The sequence below is a fragment of the Poeciliopsis prolifica genome, unplaced genomic scaffold (genome assembly GCF_027474105.1).
Source record: "Poeciliopsis prolifica strain line A6 unplaced genomic scaffold, Auburn_PproV2 SCAFFOLD047, whole genome shotgun sequence".
Lineage (NCBI taxonomy): Eukaryota > Metazoa > Chordata > Actinopteri > Cyprinodontiformes > Poeciliidae > Poeciliopsis > Poeciliopsis prolifica.
Window position 1 is genome coordinate 1,254,457 of NW_026562422.1, and position 15,659 is coordinate 1,270,115.

Genomic DNA, 15,659 nt, shown 5'->3' on the forward strand with positions numbered 1-15,659 from the left:
ACTAACCAGTACATCATCAGCATAGAGGCATATGTTTTCTTCTGAGCCCCTTATTGTTATGGTTTGTAAACATGGCCCTTGTCTTATAGCTTGAACATGTGGCTCAATAAACAACCAAGGGCAACATCCATCCATGGCAAATGTATGGTCCCTAAAGGCCTATGAGGGCCAAAAACCGCCATTTTAATAAAATCCCTAAAAGCAGTGTGAAAAATAGTATTATGTAACTTGGGACAAGGTACCTTTTTCTTCTTCTTCTTTAAGATATTTTTCTTGGTTAGAGTGAGATTTATCTAGGCAGAATGAAAAAAATGAGAGGGGAAAAAATGTCTCTCTCCAAGAGCAAGTTTATCCATCTTCTATGTTTTTTCACTATGTGAGAAATAAGAGACATCAAAGTTGGGAGCCCAATAAAGAGGAAAAATACATAAGCCTGTAGATGTGTTGAATGCTCAACAATAAAGGAGATTATTACATAAATAGTTTAAAGAAAACAAATGGCAGTTCCTTCATGAAGTCACAGTCTCCACACAACAATCCCTGTCTTCAGTCTTAAAATAAAGAAATTAAAAATCATGGTTTTTAGTGTCATAGTGTTTTGCAGTTCACTGTTCCTCTTTTTAAAAATGACCGACTCCTACGTTTCCGAACGTTTCCATGATTTTTTTTTCTTCTCACGAGATTTGGCAGCCGCGTCCACTTCCTGTCACCAGCCGTTCGCAGCCATGATGGTGGGTTTCTTCTTTTCCTCGCCCTCTTTCTTGTTTTTGTGTAGTTTTTTCAGCTTGGTGGTGTCCCGCGCCATGAAAGACACTTGCAGCGATTCCTCTCTGCTCGAGCTGCGGTGGAAATAACTGTGTGTTTGTGTCTCTGCAGCAGGAAGGGCTGGACGACGGACCCGACTTCCTCTCCGAAGAGGACCGGGGAGTGAGTGCCCTCCTTCTGCCTGTCTGTCTGTCTGTATACCAATCAATCTGTTCCCCTGCCCTACTATATGTTCCAGCATGCCGTTTCATACAGTTATTGTTCTTGTTCAACTCAGCTCCACCACTGAATTTTAATTGATACATTTTAGCCTTGTTAGCCGTCCAGGCTAATATTAGCTTCATGCTAACTGGTTTACCGTCTGTCAGTTGTGGTCAGACTGGTTACCACTACCGAGAGTCAAAATAAAGACAGTGGCTGATGGGCCTCTAGCTTTACATGCTAACACAGCTAAAGAGATGGCTAACAGTTCGCTGGGTGTTCAGTTCTTTTTTTATTTTGAACTGACATTGTCGGTTTGTGCTGTCCTGTTCACAACCAGGTTGTCACATGATTTGACACACCTCTCCTCTTTGTGTTTCTTCTGCATTTTTATTTACTTAAAGGAAGATCCTAATATGTTATCTATGGTTTACTTTTAAACATATTTGTCCAACACAGTGAAAAAAGTGCGCCAGACACATTACCTACTGTGGGAACGGATTCATTTTCTAGTGAAGTAGATCTGCAGACGTGGGGTTTGGCTGCTATCTTTAGGGAACTAAAGCAGAACTTCCAAATGGTCCAACATCTCACCCACAAAATAAAAAGTAAGAGGCTCTTGCCCCTGACTCTTAGTTGAGACATCATCAGGTCATATTGCTTAATATGTTATCTTTGGCAATAAACTTTATTTAGAAAGGGACCATATTCAGCTCAAACATAAATGTCACCATTCATGCACTGAAGCTAATTTGCATTTGGAGTCTCTTTGAAAGGCCCCAAAATGGATATACATTACAGATCAAATTAACAGTGGATATATCACAAGTCGCTTTCTAATCACAGTAAATAGAAAAACACACACTTACAGACTTAATCACTGGCATACATATGCAGTCAATGACTTAACTGAGCAGTTTTTTTTAAACAGTGTTTTTAAGTTAGATTTGAAAACGTATCATATTCTTGCTCTTTCATATATTTGGGGTCCTGACCCAAACTTTGAGAACTACTGCTGTATAGTGTAGTTTTTATTGTAAAGTATTTACTCTGAAAGAGCATTAAAAGAGCTTTTACATGGTCTGATTCTATATGTCAGTTCACTATTTAGACTGCAGCAGCATATAAAACTGTACTAGAGTAATTAATATTCCAGAATTTACATTAAAACACATGAATAGAAAGCTTAATTTCCAACAGTCTGCTCAGACACTCTTTCTATCTGTTTAAGCAATGCACATTACTGCTGAAATTGAGATAAAAACTCTTGACAGTTTTTGAAAGAAATGAGTATTTTTGCATAGTTTTTTTTTTGTACCATAAATATAATTTTGACAGCCCTAATGGGTGGATGAAGACATTATTATTTGATTGATCTACACTTCTCTGGACATTTTTTCAGTGACATTTAAAAAATGTTCAATATCACACTGAACAGCATCTCACCCATTTTTTGAAGGAACATTTTATTTAGAGACTAGTTTGTAAGTAGTATGTATTTGTGTTTTGGTGTCATGGGGCGGGGGTGTATTATAGAGTGTATTATTGTGCCATTGTCAATACGTCACTTCGAAATGGTCTCAAAATAACAATCTTATCATTTATCGTAATAACTTCTGTGACAATTTATCGTCCAGCCTGGACTTAATGAAATATCTAATTTTTTTCTTTTTAGTTTCTTTTCACCAAAAAGTGTTTGTAATTTGTTGTTTTATATTTTAATCAAGAAATATCAGCAGTCAAAGATGGCATGTGGGTTGTAGCCACAAACTCCCATTTTGACTCTGAGCCTTCAGGTTGATCTGACCTTATGGAATGTATGCTTTGTGTCGTCCTGCAGCCGCGAGCGGTAAACGTGGATCTGGAGATGGACGCCACGCTACAGGTGGACATTTCTGACGCGCTCAGTGAGAGGGACAAGGTGAAGTTTACTGTCCACACCAAGGTGAGACTCACATCAGTTTATTCTCTCACCTTCACTCACCTGCAGTGGCTGCCTCAGATCAGTGTGTCAGGATGTTAAGTCTTGCGCTCCATGTTTCCACAGAGTACGCTCCCCAATTTCAAACAGAACGAGTTCTCTGTGGTCCGACAACATGAAGAGTTCATCTGGCTACACGACTCATTCGTTGAAAATGAAGACTATGCAGGATACATCGTAAGAACCACACACATTCAAATGGAGGCGCTGACTTTGTACAAAAAGTGTTTAAACATTTACTTTAAGTGATTGTAGCAGCTAGAGTTATTTATCAGTGTCTTGTGTTTGGCAGATCCCTCCAGCCCCTCCCAGACCTGACTTTGATGCATCCAGAGAAAAGCTGCAGAAACTGGGGGAAGGAGAAGGATCCATGACCAAGGAGGAGTTCACCAAGATGAAGCAAGAGCTGGAGGCGTAAGTCACACACCTTCTCTGCATAGTCACATGTATTAAAGAGGCAGTATTATGAAAAATCAACTTTTCTGAACTTGACATGTTACAATGTTATTCCCCCATAAAAACATATCTGGAGTGTCGCCTTTATTCTTTCATGCATGTTTTCTCATGCATGATTAGATTCAAATGTATTTTAAGTTTATTTGATATATGCAGCATTATTATAACAATGGAATATAACATAGTAGCTTGATTGTGATTATGAAATGGCACAATGTGCCTGGAAAATACATAACACTGCCCTTAAAAGAGTGAACCTGACTGGTGTGTTTTCATCCAGAGAGTACCTGGCTATCTTTAAGAAGACCGTTGCCATGCATGAGGTCTTCCTCTGTCGTGTGGCTGCTCATCCCATCCTCAGGAAGGACCTCAATTTCCACGTCTTCTTGGAGTACAACCAGGATGTGAGTGTCAGGCACAGCTTGTACAGTGAATACTCTGAGTCTTAATAGATACTAATATTTCAGAGTTGATTCATAAGCAATAAATGGGACGAGTCAGGAATAGCTGAGGAAATCCATGGTCCATATGCAGTGTGTGTGATCGCCACCATGTTGTCCCTGACAGCTGAGTGTACGAGGAAAGAACAAGAAGGAGAAACTGGAGGATTTCTTTAAGAACGTTGTGAAGTCGGCTGATGGTGTTCTAGTGGCTGGAGTCAAGGTAAAACCAGAAGTAGAGCTCACTACTCATGTTTGGGAGCCTTTCATGCTCTCATTTTGACTTTTTATCGAAGCGTCTCTTCTCCTGCTTGTCTTTCAGGACGTGGATGATTTCTTTGAGCATGAAAAGACGTTTCTACTAGAATATCACAATAGAGTCAAAGATGCTTCGGCCAAATGTGACAGAATGATCCGCTCACATAAAAGTAAGCTCGAGCCATGCAAAACCATTTAGTCATTTAGAAGCATTCTAGATGAATGCTTCATGTTTCCAAATGACTCTTTTGTCCTCTCCTTGGTTCTGCTGACTCCTGGAAATGTGTTGATGTGTTTTTTCCACCAGTTCTTCACAGCACCAACTCTTGTTTGTCCCGAGCCTTGAAAACATTGAGCTAAACTAAAACTGAGGTGGTTATTTTATGGCATCTATTAAAAAGGAGTATTGACATAAATATTTTTTGTGTAGTTAAATTGTCCAGGCACTAACAGCCTTTAGAAAAAAACGCAGAATCAAACTGAAGGAGGATCCAATAATAAATGAATGTGACCTTTATAACGACGAGGCATTAGTACCAGCTTCAATTAAGAAACTGTAAGCTCCATGGTGGAAACACCCACCTAAAAAACCCACCTATTTGTGTTTTATTGAAGATGTTTTCCTGGCAGCGAGAGCAGGTTGAAATGCTATCATTGTTTTCGTTTTGGTGGGTTTGTGCTGTGATCGCTGTCTGATGAGTATCTCTGCCTGTTTAGATGCTGCTGATGACATGAACAGAATCGCCTCCTCTCTGTATACATTAGGAACACAGGACTCCACAGATCTCTGCAAGTATGGACAAAGCTATTTCAGGGCTCAAACAATCAAGTGGATTAATCCTGATTAATCGATTGTTGAAATAATCGTCAACAGATTTTGTAATCGATTAATCAAAAAAGGCAATTTGGAGAACTCCCCCTAACCCCCAACGTATTTAGAGCAGGAATTAAGTCCAAATTTTACAAAACATACATTCATTTTGCATTGAAGATAAAAACACATCTGTCTGTTAATGTGTTTTAGCCAAAACTAAAACACCTGCTTCAGATTCACTACTGGAATGCTGCGTTAGTGCATTACAGGCAGTAAAATGTTTTTCTTATCTAAGAAAGGAATTTTGCATCTTTTAATGCATTTCTAATAATGTATAAAAAAGGCTTAAATGGATAATTGTGTTTAGTTGCAGCTCTAAACTAATAATGAAAAAAGGATCCAAAAAACCCAGTTTAGTTATTTTTTCAAGCTTTGTGTTCAGTTCTGATTATGCAAAAGAAATATAACACTGTGAAGATGTTTTTAAATGTTTTTGATGACACGCCAACTTGCAGTTAAACATAACGCCTACTGCACAGGCGTTTGTTCCTTTAACTTGAGCTGCTTTAATAAAATCACAGACACAAACATCCATACCCAGTTGATTTTTCAACATTTTCTGTTGCTAGAGAAAAATATGTGCATTTGGATGGAAAATGGAAGATGAATTTCGTAATTCCACAATGAAATCATATCCTGACGTACCTTCACATAATGTCCCTCTGTTTTTCTTTCCTTAAGGTTTTTCCTGAAGGTGTCAGAGCTATTCGAGAAAACTAGAGTAAGTGTGTCTTCATGTCCTCTCATTTGTGATCCTGATTAGGTGAGGCTACTTGTAGGCCTGACTACAGTTGACAGAAGTTCAATTTGCTAACTGAACAGTTGGGATGATTTGTCCTGAGGCCTGGTGGTTGTTGGGTGGGAGTGGCAGATATAGGCTGGGTGTCATCAGCATGGCGGTGGTGTATAGCAATAGGCCTGTCACAATAAACAATAAATCAATTCATCGCATGCTAAAACTAAAGCAAACGCAATAATTTTCATTTGCTTGATTTATCATTTCTCTCTCTTCACCAAAACTGCTCTTCAGTCTGGTGTTTTGCTTTTAATTATCCCTTTTTGAAAGACAATTTTGTCTACAGAGAATTCAGAATTCATTTTATTTGTCGTTTCTGTTGTTTTGTTTATTTATTTGGGATATTTAAAATGTCTTCCAGTTCCAATGTTTAAATATTCATCAAAATGTAATGTTTATTGATCTCTGAGACTGTGTTCTTGAATTATTCTTCCATTGTTACTCAAAACAACAATGTTACGTTTATTGTAAACAAGCTCTGGGACAATTTATTGTTATTGTGACAGGCTTATTTTAGCTTTCCTCCTCTGAAACATTTGAATCCATTTAAGCCCTAAATATCTAAGATCATTACACAACACTCACCTCATGTATGCGTTTTTGAGGTGACAAATAACAAAACAATGTACTTTTATAACTCACTTGTAGAATAACAGTAAAGGTAGTCACTGAAACATTACTGGGAAGGAAGTTTTAAATGCAACTCAGAACTCCACCAATAATTAAACCCAGAATATGCGGTAAGCTCTGCTGTGAACTGGACCTTTACCTGAAAGTCTTTTTCCTGAAACTGATTGTTTCTATTTTGGTTTTTGTCTTAAAGAAAATTGAGGCTCGAGTTGCAGCAGATGAAGACCTGAAGCTGGCTGACCTGCTCAAATATTACCTTCGGGAGTCACAGGCTGCTAAGGTCTGAACACATACTGACAGACGAGTCACCAATAATGAGCTAGCTGAGTGAAAATATTGATTTTTCATGTGCCACCCTGGACAGGACCTGCTGTACCGGAGGAGCCGGGGTCTGGTGGACTATGAGAACGCTAATAAAGCTCTGGATAAAGCACGAGCTAAAAACAGAGATGTTTTACAGGCAGAGACAAACCAGCAGCTTTGCTGCCACAAGTTTGAGAAGATCTCTGAGTCTGCCAAGCAAGGTCAGTCACTGCTGTAGTGTGAGATGTTGAAGCCTCTAATTAAACTGCTAGTCTCGTTAGAGGCTAAGCTAGCAGCATACTAGGGTTTTGTTGTTATGCTGATGTTATGACAGCTATACAGTTGTTATAAAACATTGATAGAACATGCCGACACATCTGCAGTAGAACTATTTATACCACTTTCACACTGCAACCGGAAATGACCCAAATTAGATTTTTATTTTATTTTTTTACCTTAATGTGACCTGTACCTGACCTTTTTATGACCTCTGAACAACATGCTCATTTTGCTTTTTTATAAGCTGTTGGCAAACATTAAATCAGAAATGTACTGAGTTTAGAAGCAACATTATAATGTCAGTTGCAAAGGTGATAATTGAAACAGACCTGAAGATTTTGAACTGGTCCTTTTGTTCGAAACTAACGATGCATCTCCTTCTGAACGTAGAGCTGATAGATTTCAAGACAAGAAGAGTGGCAGCGTTCAGGAAGAACCTGGTGGAGCTGGCAGAACTAGAGCTCAAACATGCCAAGGTACCGATGTCACTCTGGGGTCAGCAGAGAGTGGGGAGGAGAGCCCATGACTTAGAATTAGGGTCATTATTGGTCCGGTTTTGGGTTCCCAAAGGGAAAAACCCTGATGTTTTGTAGTTAAATGAGACAGATATTTCCATTTCCTTCCTTTGTCACTGCCACAACAGACTGGATTGTGTTTTTCATGGACTACTTGTCTGCTTGTGTCTCTAGGGTAACCTGCAGCTACTGCAGAGCTGTGTGGGCGTCCTGAAAGGTAACACTTAACCGTCTCATCCTGCCTGCAGCCAGCTGGACACGCCCACTGTTAGGACGGAGCCTGTAAGAATGGACAAAACACTGAGACATGTGGAGCAGACAGACAGCTGGGGGTCAAAAATGACACGAAGTCTGTTTTCTTCATCAGTAACCAAACACAGTCTTCATCACTACTCACAATCCCTAACGCCACCCATGCTTGTTCTTCTGGTTCATCATCAGAACCTCAGCACCGGCACTGGTCCTCTTGGCCGAATACAAGCACTGCAACACTTTTAGCGTGCTTTCATTCTAGTCTGTCAGTTTAGATATTTAATTGATTTCTCCTGAACATCCATCATTTGAAAGTCTTTATCACCCAGAGAAAACAATCTGGTGGGCCGTCTGGGCTCTGCAGTCTGGATGTAGTTCAGCTCTCAGCTGTAGTTGGACATTTATTAGTAGTTGTGCTGAGTTTAAGTACCGCACGAAAAACTCTTTTAAATACTCTACATAAAATAAATTCACCATATAATCTACAGATAAATGCAATGAGATGACAAATATGATTTGTTGATGTGTTCCACAATTATCCACACTATCAAGCAACCTGATGAAGTTACATGAACGCCACTGGAAGGTTGAAAGTGAAAGCAGCATGTTGGTCTGTACTAAATGCCTCCAGTTTGTCAAATGACCATCGACTTATTAACCCAACAGTGTAAACATGGCACATTTTGTTCTTAAGTGACTCAAAACAATAATTAAGAAAACACATCAACTAATACAGCAAACATCCTTATTGGAACACAAATCTGAACTATTTTTAGCTTCTCACTCTGCTTCCACGTCGCCGAGTTTTTTCTCTTTACTGACGCATATCTTAGTTGATAAATGTGTGTGTCACACTGGGATGGTTTGTCCATTTACTAAATTATTGGGAAGCAAATCAGCAAAAAAGACTAAACTAATTCAATCCTGAAACGTTTCTGTTTTGCATTGTTTCAGAGACAAGTTTGCTTGTTACCCACCATGTCACCATCCATATCTTCCTCCTCTGTTTTGGTGACGGTCGTATGTCTGAATCTGTTTTAACGTGTGTTACTGCTGGTATGTGCAGGCGGAAGTCGGCTCTTGGTTCCTGTTCTAGTTTAAGTGTCATTTAAAAGAAAAAAAAATCTACAAAAATTTACTTGTACTTGTTTGTATTAACCAATGAATGCTAATTGTCTGTTGCTTCGGTTTGTTTTCCATTCCAGTCGATGGTGGAGCTTCAGTCTTTTTGCCTTAATGTCAGTCGTTCAGTTTAACTTTATTTTTCAAAAAAAGAGAGAAAACTACACAAGAAATGTTTTCAGTTTGTTTTTTTCAACATTACTGTATATGAATGTTTTTTCACTCTTATGTGACCAAAGCTTCCATTACCGATTAAAAATGAACAATTAAAAATGGAGGTGTGCTGAAATAGAAAAGAGTTAAATGAATGATTTTGAAATTCACATTATTTTAATTGTTTCATCTTCAGCAGGTCTGTAATCCACCCTGGTCATCCTGAGATTCAATAAAACTTTATGGACACTTTTCCTACAAGTGCTGGGTTTATATGATTTTCTAAAGACGCATAATACCTGACTGTTTGGTAGCGAAATCTTCCAGTCTAGTTTGTGATGTATGGAAGCCCATTTCTGCCACTCGGTTAAAAAAAAATTTAAATAAATTATCTCATTATAATGAGACACTATCTCAAAATACTGATGGTATCTCAAAATAATGAGATGGTATGTCATTATAATGAAATACTATCTCAAAATAATGAGATGGTATTTCATTATAATGAGATGGTATGTCATTATAATGAAATACTATCTCAAAATAATGAGATGGTATTTCATTATAATGAAATTCTATCTCAAAATAATGAGATGGTATTTCATTAAAATGAAATACTATCTCAAAATACTGATGGTATCTCAAAATAATGAGATGGTATTTCATAATGAAATTCTATCTCAAAATAATGAGATGGTATTTCATTATAATGAGATAGTAACTCAAAATAATTAGATTTATTTTTTTGAGATGAAAAGATTTTTCTCAAATAATTACTATTACCGGTATTTGAATTTTCATTCAAGTCAAAAATCATTTCCGTACACCGGGGGCTTTTATTGTTGAAGGGCCAACAGCGGAAGAGGATAGCTTTTCTCCGGAAAAGCGGGCGGAGTGGTGGAGAAGTGTGCTGAAGTCATAGTTCTTGTCAAAAATGAGCTCCATTGGAACCGGGGTGAGTGTCTACAGTCTGTTACTCTGTGGTTTTGTTATGTAAATGTAACATTTTCTTTGGCAGGTTTCTGACTATTTTTATATTTTAAAAAGCATTTGTCTGGTGGCGACAAGTAGCTTGTCTGCCATGTTAGCCTGCTGAGTCACAAGCAGGCCTATTAGCTCAGTGAAGTGAAAGTAAAATCCCTCTTTGTTTCATTATATATGTGTTTTTTGTACTTCTTGTGGTAGCGCAAATACTGAGCGTAATTATGCATCTCATTAAATGAGTTTACTTTAAACCTTCTGATATTGAGATGTAACTTTACTAATGCTAACAACTAGCTGCGCTGTCAGCCAGACTCTGTTTCAGAAATCTACTTTTAAGTTGACGGCTGTGTCAGTTAAATACCAATCACTAAAGAGCACACTCTAACATGTTAATTCACTGTTTAAACATATTTGCTTCATTCGGGGTCTCACTTATTACCCCTACGCCCCTCACTGGGGTGAAATCCAGTATCTGTTGCCTGTCTGTTAATGGATTTTTATTCACTCATTTGTGTTTGATTTTAGAAAAATGGTCATCAGCAAATGCAGCTGAATCAGTAATGTTATTTTGCTAACATGTGAACATGAATTGAAAGTTTGAACACACATCACTGAAATTACAGTTTACTTTCATTCAAATCAAAAATTTAAACCTATATGTTGAAATACCAAAACTGACCTTCATAGATCTTCAGTTATTCTAATTGACATTTTGCCTTTTTTTCTTTGTCTACTTTTGTTCATGTTATTTGTTTGTACAGTTGCAGTTTTGGGGAAAAAAATAATTACTCGTCCTTCACACAAGTTGATAATTCTTATTGTTGCCCTTCAATAGACACTAATGTAAACTGTGTGTGTGTGTGTGTGTGTGTGTGTGTGTGTGTGGGGGGGCTGCAGTACGACCTTTCGGCCTCCACCTTCTCTCCAGATGGCCGAGTGTTTCAGGTGGAGTACGCCATGAAGGCGGTAGAGAACAGCAGGTCAGTTCTAATGGAAGGCCTCCTGGTTGACCCAGGAGTGACTCATCCCTGTGGATTCTGGTTCTGGTTTGAGTTTTGGTGATGAGCTGCTGGTTTCTGTTGCTGAACTGTGAGTGTGTGTTTTGTCTGCAGCACGGCCATCGGGATCCGCTGTAAAGACGGGATTGTGTTTGGGGTGGAGAAGTTGGTTCTGTCCAAACTGTATGAGGAGGGCTCCAATAAACGCATCTTCAACATCGACAGACACGTCGGCATGGTAACGTAGACAGAGCCCTAACCTTCAGATCAAAGTAGACACTGGAGAGGATAAATACAACTTAGTGCGATTCTTCTGACTGATGGGATCAAGTGTTGCTTCTATGACTGATGGAGGTGAAATCAGACGATACAATCAGTATCAATAAAAAACTGATCATTTGTTGACTTTAATCCAAATAACAAAAATTGTTGATTCTTAGCCATCTCACTTAAGAAATCTTGTCATTGTAAAGCAGCAGCAGCAGCAGCTAATCTTTGTGCCATAATTACTATTAAAGAGTACATAAAAACAGATGCACAGACGAGTCTGCTGGCAGACAGGAGAGAAATCATTTGTGTTGCTGATTTCTGCCTCAGTAAATCCACAAATTCTGAAACAAAACTTAACTCTGTCATCGCTGACCTGATGGTCACATGCTCTTTATATTTTCTGATAAATCAGAGGAAGAACCATGTGACACACATCAGTGTTTAGCTGTTCAGAGAAGGCTGTAGGGAAACATTAAAACGTCGTCCTCGTCCACACATTGCTGCATATCTGGGATTACAAATATGTTTTTGTGTTTTTGGCCTTTTATCCACAAAAACTTTGTTTAATATAACTAAAAATTAATATTTATGTTTGCATGTTTATATAAGAAAACAGAGATTATGGTCCTGCTCATTGCAGCCTGTGATGGATAATATTTGCTTATTTATCTTTATCTCATCATATGCTATTTAAAAAACCCTTCATATCTGTTCTACACAAATGAATCTCCTGCTGCCATGTTTCAGTCATGGTTGGTTTGAAGCAATCTGATTGGCTGTAATAGGTTTGCTCTACACTGCCCCCTCTGGGTTTAGCATGTTCAAAACAACATCGTGTGAAAACTTTTCGGAAACCGATCCCGTGTGTTGGATACGGCTTTATTCTGGGACTGGATCGGACTGGAGCCGGTTGTGTAAGGCACCAACCAGCCCGGCTCCATCAGTTACAGGTGTTGTTCTGCCTTGCTCCTCCAGGCGGTGGCCGGCCTGTTGGCTGACGCTCGCTCCCTGGCTGAGGTCGCCAGAGAAGAAGCTTCCAACTTTAGATCCAACTACGGACACGACATTCCTCTGAAGGTAGCCTCTCTGCGGAGCGAAGCACGATGTCTCCATGACTAAGGCTCAGTTTAAGAACCTGCCGTGTCGTTGCAGCACCTGTCGGACAGAGTGGCCATGTACGTCCACGCTTACACGCTGTACAGCGCCGTGAGGCCGTTCGGCTGCAGGTGAGTCAGCAGAGCAGCCGATGCTGTTTCTATCCACACTGTGAAAATACTGACTGCTGAATGCTGCTTTCATGCTGGTTCACTTCTACATCTGAGCCCAACAACGAAGCCTGTCACAATGACACGTTTTGCTGAGGGATTGTCAGAAAAATGATTGTGATAAACGATAATATCGTATGAAGACCATTTTAAACTGATGCAGTGGTAGTGATGTCACAACGCAAGCAGTCCTGGCTTTATTGGCCTCTTTTTTTCAAAAGATTACTGGACACTGGAACTGGTAAACAAATAAACAAAACAACCCAAAAATTAATAGAATGAATAAAAATTAAACAACATGAAACCAAAGTGGAAATAAAAACTACATTCAACCAAAAGAGCACAGATTATGTATACTATGTTGCCCTTTAATAACCATTAGATTTAGATAGAGAAGATGGACATATCCAATAATTCACTCCTCCCTCATGGTGATGACTTGAGGTCAGAGCACCAGAGTTGAGCCTTTTTTCATCCAGTGTCATCAATAGAAAGAGAAAAAGGCAGGAAAAAACCATAAAGCTGACAAATTAAAATGAGGTTGATCATTTTCATTTATCATCCAATTAACAGATTTATTGTTTATTGTGACGGACTTACCAACAATAAGCTGATTTAAAGAAGAGAGCAAGAGGACACAGAGAGGATGATTGACAAACCTGATTGATTGATTGATTGATTGGCACTGAGAGAAGGCAGAGGAGCTGGGTTCTTTTTCTTTTTTTCTTCAGATTCTCTCTTATATCATTCTGTCACAACATGTTGACAGTCTGAACAAATGTGCAGCATTAAGATGCACAACTTTCAGTCATATTGGTATCGTTGGGCTTGATGATGAGAGGAAACGATGAGCTCCTTGGATCCGGCCCAGCTTCTGGCCAGTGTGTGTTTGGAGCAGGAAGGAGAATGTTTGCTGCGGTCAGCAGCTCTGACAGCTCTAATGACCCTAACGACTCTGTGTCGTTTCAGTTTCATCCTGGGTTCATACGACAAAGACGACGGAGCGCAGCTCTACATGGTCGACCCGTCAGGCATCTCATACGTGAGTCTGTCAGAGCTACAGCAGGGAGGGAGCGCTGCTGATAGCACCACTAACCATGCAGTGTGTGTGTGTGTGTGTGTGTGTGTGTGTGTGTGTGGTGTGTGTGTGTGTGTGTGTGTGTGTTCAGGGTTACTGGGGATGTGCCATTGGAAAAGCAAAACAAGCTGCCAAGACAGAGATTGAAAAGCTGCAGGTGAGACGCTTCTACAGCAGACAAACAGAAACTGAAGCTGTTCAACTTAATTAGGAAATGTATTGCTATTTAAAAAAGGAGTTGAATTATTTCTTCTATATTTTTATGTATTTCCAATACTGTGTGAAATAACCCTGAGAGTTTGGCAGAATGTGCCAAATGAATGTGTAGAATAAATGTGAAGCAGCTCTGGTTCCTGCTGCATGTCTGCAAGTGAAGCTGAAGGATGAAGTGCTGCTCAGTTTGTAGGACAGACAGACAGGACCGTCTTCTGACCCAACATCACACAGAAAGAAGAGCTACATGTTCACAGCGTTTTGTTTTTATCATCCATCAGATGAAAGGAATGACGTGCAGAGAGCTGGTTAAAGAAGTCGCTAAAATGTAAGTAAAAGCCAGACGAGGATGTCGGGAATCATCCTGGTCGGAGTTTTTAGCTGGAAATGGATTTTCCACGTCCAGACAAATAGTTTCAACTGTTTGTTTTTCTTTTTTCATTCACCAGCATCTACATCGTACACGACGAGGTGAAGGATAAAGCGTTTGAGCTGGAGCTCAGCTGGGTGGGAGAAGGTAAGAAGAGCCAATCACATCCAGCCTGCTCTGGGTTCAGTGAACGCCTCAGAAGAACTGTTTGGAGTTGATGATGGTCCTGCCATTTTATTTTATTTCAGCACATTTTTAAAAATGTTATTAGAAGTTTTGTTTTAAAGGACATGTCTATCAATCAGTGGAAAAAATGTTTACAATGCAACAGAAATATTTTTATTTTACAAAAACTTTGAGCTGATGCATCCGAATGACTGTCCAGCCAGTTTATTGTAGTTATTGTTCACTGCATTGTGTAGCTGTGTGTGTGTGTATATGTGTGTGTAGCTGTGTGTGTAGCTGTGTGTGTAGCTGTGTGTGAAGGTGTGTGAGAGACAGATGGGGGAGAAATCCAAGCGTTCAGGTCAGACTGGGATCCATTAAACTCCTTCATTAATGTGCACATGACTTATACTGTACATGGTTACCATAGTAACAGGGCTGATTCTGTTTTTGTCCTCAGTGACGAATGGACGACATGAGTTGGTTCCCAAAGACATCAAAGAGGAAGCAGAGAAATATGCAAAGGTGAGGCGCTATGAGACAGAATGTTCTGATTTCATGTCTGTCCTCCAGGTGGATTGTGGGAAACATTGCTGCAGAAGCTCAACATGGACATGTTTTCTTTTTCAGGATTCTCTAGAGGAGGAGGATGACTCTGATGAAGACAACATGTAAACCAGCACCGTGCTCTTCATCACATCCTGCTACTCAGACTCATCTGAGCTATTTTTATATTGTTTGACTTTTCATGTCTGGTTTTTGCATTCTTCTTGATTTTGAGCTTAAATAAATAAACCTAAACTTGTTTCTGATGAGGTTGTAGAAAGTGAAATCAGAACAGGAACATCACACACACCTCAGCAGAGAAACTGCATGGCTTTCGTTTACTTTTAAACAGAAGCTAAATCATCATGGAAACTTTGAAAATATGTTCAGGTTGACATGAAGCAGCAGGTGAAAGTTGAAGCAACTTCCAAGTGACTGTCCAGGTTTCACACAGCGAAGATCAGATAGATGATCAGGAACAAGATCATCATCATCCTCACCTGTCCACAGCCAAACGTCCCACCTTCCTGTCAAACTCAGATGTTCTAGTTTCCATGGTTTCTTCTGCTTCTAAACGTTTGTCTTCAACTCAATTAGGAGCCCAAGAGTAGGTTCCAGGTACCTGAGGTGCTGCGACCAGACATCTTGGCTGGTTCCAGTACCAAATAAAACTTAGGTCATCAGTTATTAATGACTCCAGGACCTTCATGTTTCCCTGAAGGTCCTGGAATGGACCACCTGCAGT

General features: G+C 39.5%; 2 protein-coding genes across 2 annotated transcripts; both read left to right on the forward strand.

The window, feature by feature from the left end:
* Nucleotides 1-398: 398 nt before the first annotated feature.
* Nucleotides 399-9,286, forward strand: snx6 (sorting nexin 6). Its single transcript, XM_055057288.1, has 14 exons — nt 399-731; nt 877-927; nt 2,807-2,911; nt 3,014-3,124; nt 3,240-3,361; nt 3,684-3,807; nt 3,971-4,066; nt 4,166-4,271; nt 4,819-4,894; nt 5,657-5,696; nt 6,595-6,681; nt 6,766-6,925; nt 7,374-7,459; nt 7,673-9,286. The coding sequence occupies exons 1-14, from the start codon at nt 576-578 to the stop codon at nt 7,724-7,726; spliced, it is 1,374 nt and encodes a 457-aa protein (XP_054913263.1). The 5' UTR covers nt 399-575; the 3' UTR covers nt 7,727-9,286.
* A 598-nt stretch (nt 9,287-9,884) lies between these two features.
* Nucleotides 9,885-15,180, forward strand: psma3 (proteasome 20S subunit alpha 3). The gene is made up of 11 exons (XM_055057159.1): nt 9,885-9,980; nt 10,907-10,989; nt 11,122-11,245; nt 12,253-12,354; nt 12,430-12,503; nt 13,512-13,584; nt 13,712-13,777; nt 14,115-14,161; nt 14,283-14,350; nt 14,829-14,893; nt 14,999-15,180. Exons 1-11 carry the CDS (start codon nt 9,960-9,962, stop codon nt 15,041-15,043), a joined length of 768 nt encoding a protein of 255 aa, XP_054913134.1. The 5' UTR covers nt 9,885-9,959; the 3' UTR covers nt 15,044-15,180.
* Nucleotides 15,181-15,659: the final 479 nt, after the last annotated feature.